The 9,821-nt window shown below is 34.0% G+C and overlaps 1 protein-coding gene and 1 pseudogene across 1 annotated transcript; both read left to right on the top strand.

Moving 5' to 3' along the window:
- The first annotated feature begins 1,541 nt into the window (after nucleotides 1-1,541).
- LOC149390219 (uncharacterized) lies at nucleotides 1,542-3,091 on the top strand (annotated as a pseudogene).
- A 177-nt stretch (nucleotides 3,092-3,268) lies between these two features.
- On the top strand, nucleotides 3,269-3,905 carry LOC149390218 (uncharacterized). Its single transcript, XM_089619714.1, has 2 exons — nucleotides 3,269-3,337; nucleotides 3,450-3,905. The coding sequence occupies exons 1-2, from the start codon at nucleotides 3,269-3,271 to the stop codon at nucleotides 3,903-3,905; spliced, it is 525 nt and encodes a 174-aa protein (XP_089475840.1).
- Nucleotides 3,906-9,821: the final 5,916 nt, after the last annotated feature.

The following is a 9,821-nucleotide window of genomic DNA, read 5'->3' as shown; positions in this document are numbered from 1 at the left end:
TTATGTCAAGAAATCAACCAACTTTCCAGCATTGTCAATTGTTGACATATATATATCAATTGTTGACATTTATGTATCAATTGTTGGCATCTATATCAATAAATTAAGTCAATTAAATGTCAACAAATCAAACAACTTTACAGTGTTGTCATGCATGTCAATTGTTGACATATATATGTCAAAAAATCATCAAACAAATTCAAATTTAATAAAAATAAATAAATAAATAAAAAGATTTATTGGAGACTCAAAGAAAAAAAAATTGGAAGAGGATATAGATATAGATGAATAAAAAATATTATCTCTCAACTTTTTACTAGTATTTCTGTCTAAATTATGTTTTTGGTGAAAAATGGGGAAAAAAATTATGAGATATCAGTAGCTGAGACAATTTCTCTAAAAACAAAGATGTAGATGTGATATTTTAGAAAATCCAAGAAATAATCATTGAGAGATTTGCACAAAAAGTCATTTCTTATGGACAAAATTGAAGCTATGTCACCTCCAAATAACGTGTTGCAAGTAAGTCACTTTTATCAATTATTGGACTAAAATACCCTTACTTGAAACAACCAAAAAAAACGTTCTACGAAACAATCGCGAAGAAGAACGACGAAGATTCTCCATCCAAAATCCGAAGTCGAGCATTCTAAAACGAAATCGCCGTTCGAAATCAAAGGTCCAGGTCGACAACGAAGATTTTCTGGTCCAAAAACGTGTTCTCCGCTCTCGTCTTCACTCGGCGTTCGAAATCGAAGGTCAAAGTAAAATGACGAAGAATCTCTGGCCAAAATTTGTGTTCTCGTCTCCTCGTCTTTGCTCGCCGATCAAAATCGACACATGAGAAATTCGAAGTGTGTCCTCGAATACTTTCACTGCCAAAGTCAAATTTTTGAGGTTCGAATATTTGATTACTTGTATCTGGAAACTGAAATTGAAAATTAGGTTTTTGCTCTGCTGTATGATCCAACATTTTAGAATGAAAAAAAAAATGAAGATTCGTAGGTTTTACTTTTCAACTCAAAACATTGAAATTATTCCAACGATTTTTCTCGGCAATTCCTTTTTCTTCTTTCACAGCGATTATTCAGACTATTTTCCTCAGCAATTCTTTGTCATCAACATTGATCACAGGTATTGACTACTCGAATTTCATTATTTTTACAAACAAACGTATTTACAGTAAGAATAACATTATTAGACTCACAGAGAAATAAAGTAGATTCGCAGTCCAAAGTTCAATAGATTGAAAGTAAACTCATAGTGAATTTTGGGTATCACATTGCACTAAAACGAAGTTTACAATTCTATGATATCACAATGACTGATTCATTCAGCAACACAAATGAATTGTATTCTTAGAATATTCAGGGTAGACTGACAGTGACGCATTTCTAAATAAAATGTAAACTCACATAACAAATTACAGATAGTGTATAATCACAGATAGTGTAGTGTATAAACACAGATAAAAAATTATTACACTTAAAAGAAATTTGATGATGTATAATATATGTATATTTGCAGGGTTAATTTTGATAATGGAAAAGATCCCAGTTGTTGTAAAATATGGTGGAATTTTGGATGCTGATTACATATACATCAACAACAATGCAAAGATGGTGCTACTGTGTCAAGGCATGAGTTACATTGAGCTCATTACGAAATTATCCAATGAAGTTTTCAATGATAACAATGGTGAATTAAAAGTATCATTTAACACAGAGCATAAAGGTTTAAGAGGAATGAGGATTGAAAATGACGACAATCTTGAAGTCTTGATGTACCTTCTGAAGAACGATCCACAGTACAAGAATTGTGCTTTAATCGTGGAAAACGATACATCAAATGAAGATAAAGCTGAAACAAAGAGAAAGGAAAGAGATGAGAGTCCTAAAATGGAAGAAGATGAATTTTCAAAAAAAGGAGAAGCGGAATCTCCATTTCTAGTTATTCCATAAAACAATATTGAAGACTTGGAAGAAGATATGATATTTCGTACTAAAAAGCAGATGATTGACAAACTCTCTATGATGGCAATGAAATACCACTTTTAGTACAATACTACTAGATCAAACAAGATTGCATACAATGCAATGTATGTATCACTCAACTTAAGTTATATAATTGTAAAACATTTCTGGTTAATGTTAGAGTAATAACTAAAGTTATAAGTCTTGGTTTACTGATGAACATAATTTAATATATTTGTCTAATTTATTATAAAAATAAAAATAAAAACTAATAAAGATGAAACTTATATTTCAATACAGATGTGAAGATAAGAACTGCAAGTGGTATATTAGGGCAAGAAACATTGGGAATACTGAAAAGTTCAGGAAAACTGGATACAAAAAGTACAATACATGTTCAGCGGATTTCAAGAAATCAGATAACAAACACGCAACTGTGGAGTTAATTGGAGATATAATCAAGGGAACTTTAAATTACGTATAGTAGCGCTTGTTATATAATTTTTGTAATTAAAAATTTTACATATGTACAATTGTAAAATACTTATGAAATTTATACAGTAAATTATATATTTGAATACTAATACTTAAAATTTGAATTAATCTCTGTATGAACAGGTTTAAGTACATGTTTTTTCGCATTAAGAGTTTCAATTGAAGGTTGGAGACATTGCAGACCAATAATAGTAGTCGATGAGACTTTCTTGACTACACAATGTGGAGGCACTTTATATACACCATATGCAAAGGATGGAAACAATCAAGTTTTCCCTTTAGCATTTGGAATAGGGGACTCGGAGAATGACGATTCATATTGCTGGTTTTTTGATAAAATCAAGCATACTTTTCATCACAGGGAACAATTGGTAATAGTATCCGACAGGCACAAAAGCATAGAAAATGCCATAAGAATAATATTTCCGGAGGCAGAACATGGAATTTGCTCGTACCATTTGAAGCAGAATTTGAAGATGAGGTTCAGAAGTGCTGGTCTTCTGGAGGCTTATAAAGTAGTTGTTTACACCTACTCTGGAGATGAATTTGAACAGTCTATGGCAGAGATAAATACAATTGATCACAGAATGTTCAAGTATCTAAGAGAAGCAGACCCAAGATAGTGGGCTCGATGCTACTATCCAAAAGGTCGTTACAACATCCAAACCAGCAACTTAGTAGAGTCAATGAACAATAGAGTAAAGCATTTAAAGCGTCTGCCGATCATACAACTTCTCGAAGAATTAAGATCAATCTTGCAACAATGGTTTTCAGAAAGAAGTTTGATCGCAGTTTCAACTATGACATCATTGTCAAACTGGGCTAATTATGAAGTGAAGAAAAAACAAGACTGGGCACTTCGCATGCAGGTAATTTTCAAAGAACATAATAAAAATAATTCAAAGTAGACTCACACTTAAAAATTTATACAATCGGAGTATATTTTATATATTTAATTATTTTTTTATTTATAACATACAGGTTTCGCCTATATCAAGCCTGAAATTTCAAGTCAAATCCATAGAGCATCAATATTTGGTAGATTTGAACCTACTCGAATGTAGCTGTGGAGAGTTCCAAACCCAGGGTATTCCATGCACACATGCGTTGGAAGCAATCGACAACGCCAATCTCATGGTGTCGAGATATATTTCACATTGGTACAGCAGAGAAACACAAAGGTCAACATACGAAGGAATAGTGAATCCAGTTGGAGATAAAAAGGATTGGGAAGTGCCAACAGAAATTAAATTAGAAGTAACGCAACCACCAATCTATAAAAACCAGCCAAGAAGAAGAAAAACAGAGAGAATACCATTAGCAATGGAGAAACATTTTCAGACAAGGATGACTTGTGGAAATTGTGGAGGAAAAAGACACAATAAGGCAAGTTGCAAGAATGCTCCAACTTTCAGCAAAAAGAGTAAAGAAAATTGACAAAAAAAAACATTTGATTTTGTAATAACATATATGATTATGTATTTTTTGGTGAATTCTAAATTGAGAACTAATTTCTTTATATTGGGAATGACTGAATTCTCAAGTTTTTGGTGAATTATCAAGTTTATAAGTACTCTTTTCTCTTAATTTTTTTTTTGAACAATTTGGTGTATTATAGTTGAATGTTGAATCACTACTACAAATGTTGGATTATACAACCCACTTTCTACAACGCTTAACATAAGCATTGTAGAAACTAGGGATTCTACAACGCTTAGCATAAGCGTTGTAGAATCCAGGTGTTTCTACAACGCTTTTGGAAAAGCGTTGTAGAATCTAGGTGATTCTACAACGCTTATGTAAAGCGTTGTAGAAGAACATAAATTTCATATTTCCCAAAACGTTTACACAATCCGTTGTAGAATCATCGCCGCGGCACTATGTGATTTTCGCCGCGGCGAAACCTTTCTACAACGCTTCAAAAAAGCGTTGTAGAAGGATGGATCTCGCCACGACACGATTTAAACCTCACCGCGGCGAATCCTTCTACAACGCTTTTTTTAAGCGTTGTAGAATCTAGTCGCCACGGCGATAGTCATCTCTCACCGCGGCGACATAATCTCGCCGCGGCTAGAAAAATACTCCGCCGCGGCGACAAAGATATCGTGGATAAGCGGTTTTTTATGAAACTGCCTCGCCGCGGTGATGAAGGAATCCCCCTGCAGCGAGGTGATCCTACAACGGTTATAAGATCCGTTGTAGGATCCTCTCGCCGCGGCGAAGACATATTCTCGCCGTGGGGAGGTTTTTAGGTTTTCACTATATAAACCCATTTTCAGATTTTTTTCTCATTCTCCTCAAAATACAAACGCGAGACAACCATTTCGGCCGAGTCTGTCTTAATTTTCTCTTCTAAATTCCCTCGCCACGTCCTCGCCGCCGCGATATCTCGCCGTCGCCTTGTCCTCGCCGCCATTCTCGCTCGCCACGTCCTCGCCGCCCAACTCTCTCGCGCCTCTCTCTCTCTTGCCGCCTGTCACTCTCTCTTTAACATAGTAAGGTATGATTTTCTAAGTTTTTAAGGTGGTTATTGATTTAATTTCGTGTTATTGATATGGATTTCGTGTTTTTGAATATATGGATTTCATGTTATTTCCCCGAGTTGCATGTTGTGGTTATTGATTTAACAAAATTAGTGTTATTGATTTAAGGTGGTTATTGATTTAACAAAATTAGGGTTTTTTTATTTTATTATGAATGAATTTGAATTAGAATTTGTGTTAGGATGAATTTGAGTTAGAATTTGTGTTAGAATAAATTTGAGTTAGAATTTGTGTTAGAATGAATTTGAGTTAGAATTTGTGTTAGAATGAATTTGAGTTAGAATTTGTGTTAGAATGGAATTGTTTATGAATTTGATATTGTTATGTTTAAATGAAGTTGGAATTGATATAGAATTTGTGATTGTTGTGACATTGTTAGTATTTAAAATGGTTATGTTGTTTGTAGATGTCGAGATTGAATTTTTTATGATTATGCTTTGTGAAGGTGAAAAATGGTTCGAACAAAAAATCCGTCGGGTGCCAAGGCTCCGAGCACTTCCAAAGGTCCTAGTAAAAGTAAAAGTAAGCGAGCTCGTCAACCGTCACCTGAAGCAGATTATAACACAAGTATCTTCACTGGTAAGGCCGCGGAGGATCATTACAACAAAATCTCGTCGCGCAGTGTGATCCCTGAGCGGGGATTCAATGTGAGCTCTAACACCGATATAGGAGTGTCAATCCGCAACAGTATTCAAGGTCATGACTGGGTGAAGTATTGTGCCGTTCCCGAGTTCGAGGCGAACTTAAACTTTGTGTACGAATTCTACGCAAACTTACCAGATCACAATGGAGATGTTATGACGGTCTGAGGTAAACCGGTCGATGTGAGCGTCGAAGCGATCAACGATTTTCTTGGGACCCCAGATGTGCCTTTCGAGAATGAAGGCTATCGGGAATAATTGAGAACTTGCAGCCACGAGGAGATGGCGAGGTTGATGTGCATTCCAGGAGAGGATTGGGTCCTTGAAAAAGGGAAAAGGGTACTCAAGCGTGACCAACTCACCAGGATTGCTAAAGCTTGGATTTACTTTGTTTGCGCTCGCCTCTTTCCGATCAAGCACTTTACCACTCTTGACGAGGGTGGTATCCAGGTGTTGTTCTGCATCATAAAAGGTTATTCTATCAACGTCGGTCGATTCATCTACAATTGGATGAAGAGTCTAGACTATACTAATGAACGACACGGTTTGCCATATCCGTCAATCATTTCCGGCCTTTGTACAAATGCGGGGGTAGGACGCTCGATTGATAAAAAGGTAATATTTTGATTTTTTAAACTATTTTTATTATAAATCATTGTAGAGGTTTTTTCTCTTATGATTTCCGTGTTATAGGGTTTTTGTGGATTTCAAACTCGAGCACCAAAACGCCATTAATAACGGACAGTCAACGTACATCAAGGCTTGGAACGCTCCGAGACAAACCGGAAACACGGAATGCGGGTATTTTGTTATTTCGTATATGCGCGATATAGTCGTAGGAGGTGTAGGAAAATTAGAAAGTAAGAAAAACTATACAAAAGAGGATTTAGAGAGAGTTAGGGAAGAATGGGTAACTTATGTACAAACATTTATTCATTGTGATGATTAGTTAGTTTTTGTATTCAATTTTAGATGTAAATATTTCTTTTGAATGTTTTGAAGATGTAGATATTATTTTTTGGATTGAAGGTTATTTTCAGGTACCATATTTTTTACACCTGGTTTTAGTACGTGTAAAAAATGATTTCGGCTTCAAAATGAAGCCTTCGCCGCGGCGACTTAGACATTTCGCCGCGGCGAATAACGTTTGCCGCGGCGAAAAATAAGAGTCGCCGCGGCAAAAAAGATACCGAGAGCACATTATTCATACATCAAAACCTCGCCGCAGCGATGTTTTGGTTTCGCCGCGGCGATATACAACACGCCGCGGCTAAGATACAACGTCACCGCAGCGGGTTTTTAAAAAAATAATCAGAAAGCTTCTATAACGGATTGTCAAACCGTTGTAGAATCCCCTCGCCGCGGCGCAAAACCTACGTCGCCGCGGCGTGAATCTCGCCGCGGCTCAGTATAATTCCCGCTGCGGCGACGTGATTCTACAACGGTTTGACAATCCGTAGTAAAATGATGTCGCCGCGGCGCAGACCGTACTTTGCCGCGGCAAACAACTCGCCGCGGCTAAGTATAATGTCCGCCGCGGCGAAATGATTCTACAACGGGTTGAAGATCCATTGTAGAATATCTCACCGTGGCGAGATATATACTTCGCCGCGGCGAGGTGTTTGAAAATATTTAAAAATTACACAATGGATTCAAACCGTTGTAGAAGCTTCTACAACGCTTAAAATCCGTTGTAGAAGCTTAGTTTCTACAACGGATAATTAAGCGTTGTAGAAAGCTGTGGGATTCTACAACGGATTTTTAAGCGTTGTAGAATCTTCTACAACGCAGGATTCTACAACGCTTGAGAAGCGTTGTAGAATCATTCTACAACTGTTTTTAAGCGTTGTAGAATCCTAGTTTTGTAGCAGTGAAGATATATATATATATATATATATATATATATATATATATATATTTTGCATTATAAGTGTTATGCTAGGAGTTCTGGCTAGATTTTGGACATCTCTCTCTCTCTCTCTCTCTCTCTCTCTCTGTATATATATATATATATGTATATATATATATATATATATACATATATATATATATATATGATCAAAGTAGACACAATGATAATTTTTCATAACCAAAGTAGACATATAGTAGTCTAATATTATTTAAACAACAAAAAGTAGACTCAAGGAACAAATTTCAAACAATTTAAAGTGGATTAACAACACAAAATATATATATTTTAAACTAATAGATATGAATGCCCATCAAGCATCCATAAAAAGTAGACTCAATGTAATATTTTCATAACTAAAGTAGAGTCACGTATCAAACTACATAAAAATTTATAAAAGACTAATGTAGATTTATTTAAACACCAAAAAGTAGACTCAAGAAACAAATTTCAAACAGCTTGAAGTGGATTAACAACACAAAATATATCTGTTTTAAACTAATAGATATGAATGTCAATCAAGCATCCAGAAAAAGTAGACTCAATGTAATATTTTCATAACCAAAGTAGACTCACGTATCAAACTACTTAAAAATTCATAAAAGACTAATGTAGATTTATTTAAACACCAAAAAGTAGACTCAAGAAACAAATTTTGAACAGTTTGAAGTGGATTAACAACACAAAATATATATGTTTTAAACTAATAGATATGAATGTCAATCAAGCATCCAGAAAAAGTAGACTCAATGTAATATTTTCATAACCAAAGTAGACTCACGTATCAAACTACTTAAAAATTCATAAAAGACTAATGTAGATTTATTTAAACACCAAAAAGTAGACTCAAGAAACAAATTTCAAACAGTTTGAAGTGGATTAACAACACAAAATATATATGTTTTAAACTAATAGATATGAATGTCAATCAAGCATTCAGAAAAAGTAGACTCAATGTAATATTTTTATAACCAAAGTAGACTCACATGTCAAACTACATAAAAATTCATAAGCGACTAATGTAGATTTATTTAAACTTAAGGAACAAGTTTCAAACAGTTTGAACTGAACTAAGAACACAATATATATATATATATATATATATATATTTTAAAGAAATATATATGAATGCCAATCTAGCATCTGAACAAAGTAGACTCAATAGAATATTTTTATAACCGAAGTATACTCACGTATCAAATTACATAAAAATAAAGTAGTTTAATATAGACTAATTAATACACCAAAAAGTAGAATTAAAGAACAAATTTCACAGTTTGAAGTGGACTAACAAAACAAAATACATATAATTTAAAGTAATAGGTATGAACATTAAACAAGAATCTGAACAACAAATTAATAAAAATTAGGGGAGATGCACACTTAATTATTTACACAAACAAATAAAGTCAAATCAACATTTAAGAAACTAGAATTGTACCATACACAAATCCTTATCTTTTTTTACAAAACAAATTCGTAAAATAGAAAGACCATTTCAGTTAGTGATATAAAATCTAATACTAAAGACAAAGATTACTACAAATCTTGAACTTCAACAACGAGAACGAGTGTAAGTGCAAGTTCCAGATTGGCAAATGTTCTCAAATTGTTCATCTCTATAATGTCCATCCATGGCATGTTTCCATAACTGAGTGTTGTACTTCAACCGGAGATTATTGATGCATATTTCTTCGATTTGCATAACAGGGCGATTTGAAATAAGTAAATCAGCAAACCCAACAACATAGACTCCTGAATCAAAACTGAAAGGCAGAAAACAAGACAAATATTACAGCAACTACTGAGTAAACTAACAATGATAAAATTCATAATATAATTAATTACTAAACATACAAAAAAAAAATTAAGTTAAAATGAAAAAATAAAGAATGAAAAAAACTTAAATGAGAACAACTTACTAATTTATTCTTTTGGGTGTATCAGCAAAAACCAAGTCATATGGCTTGAACACATTAGGGACATCTAACTTCTTATTCTGATTTTTTTATTTTAGAGAGCAGTTTAGGCATTTGTCTACAATACGTTTCACATTTTTTCATCAAATTATTATTCTCACGACCAATAGATGAATCAAAAACTATTATCTTGCGACTGACTGACTCTATAGCAAACAGAGACCAATGGGAAAACCTATCTGCTCCATTAATTGAAATCTTGAGAGGAATAAGAATCAAATCCACATCTTACCAATTCTGTGTGTTTTATATAATTTGTCCTGTTAAAAATATAAAAAAAA

This window comes from Urtica dioica, chromosome 7 (assembly GCF_054948205.1).
Source record: "Urtica dioica subsp. dioica isolate 48M chromosome 7, U.dioica_male_clone48M_v1_H2, whole genome shotgun sequence".
NCBI lineage: Eukaryota > Viridiplantae > Streptophyta > Magnoliopsida > Rosales > Urticaceae > Urtica > Urtica dioica.
Note: the sequence above shows the minus strand (reverse complement) of the source record. Positions and strands in the feature narration are given on the sequence as shown.

What these genes read in the sequence shown, in the direction of transcription:
- LOC149390218 (XM_089619714.1), top strand. Translation starts at nt 3,269, where the DNA reads ATGACATCATTGTCAAACTGGGCTAATTATGAAGTGAAGAAAAAACAA. An exon ending in ACTGGGCACTTCGCATGCAG is followed by an intron (nt 3,338 to 3,449) that starts GTAATTTTCAAA and finishes TATAACATACAG; the next exon opens with GTTTCGCCTATATCAAGCCT.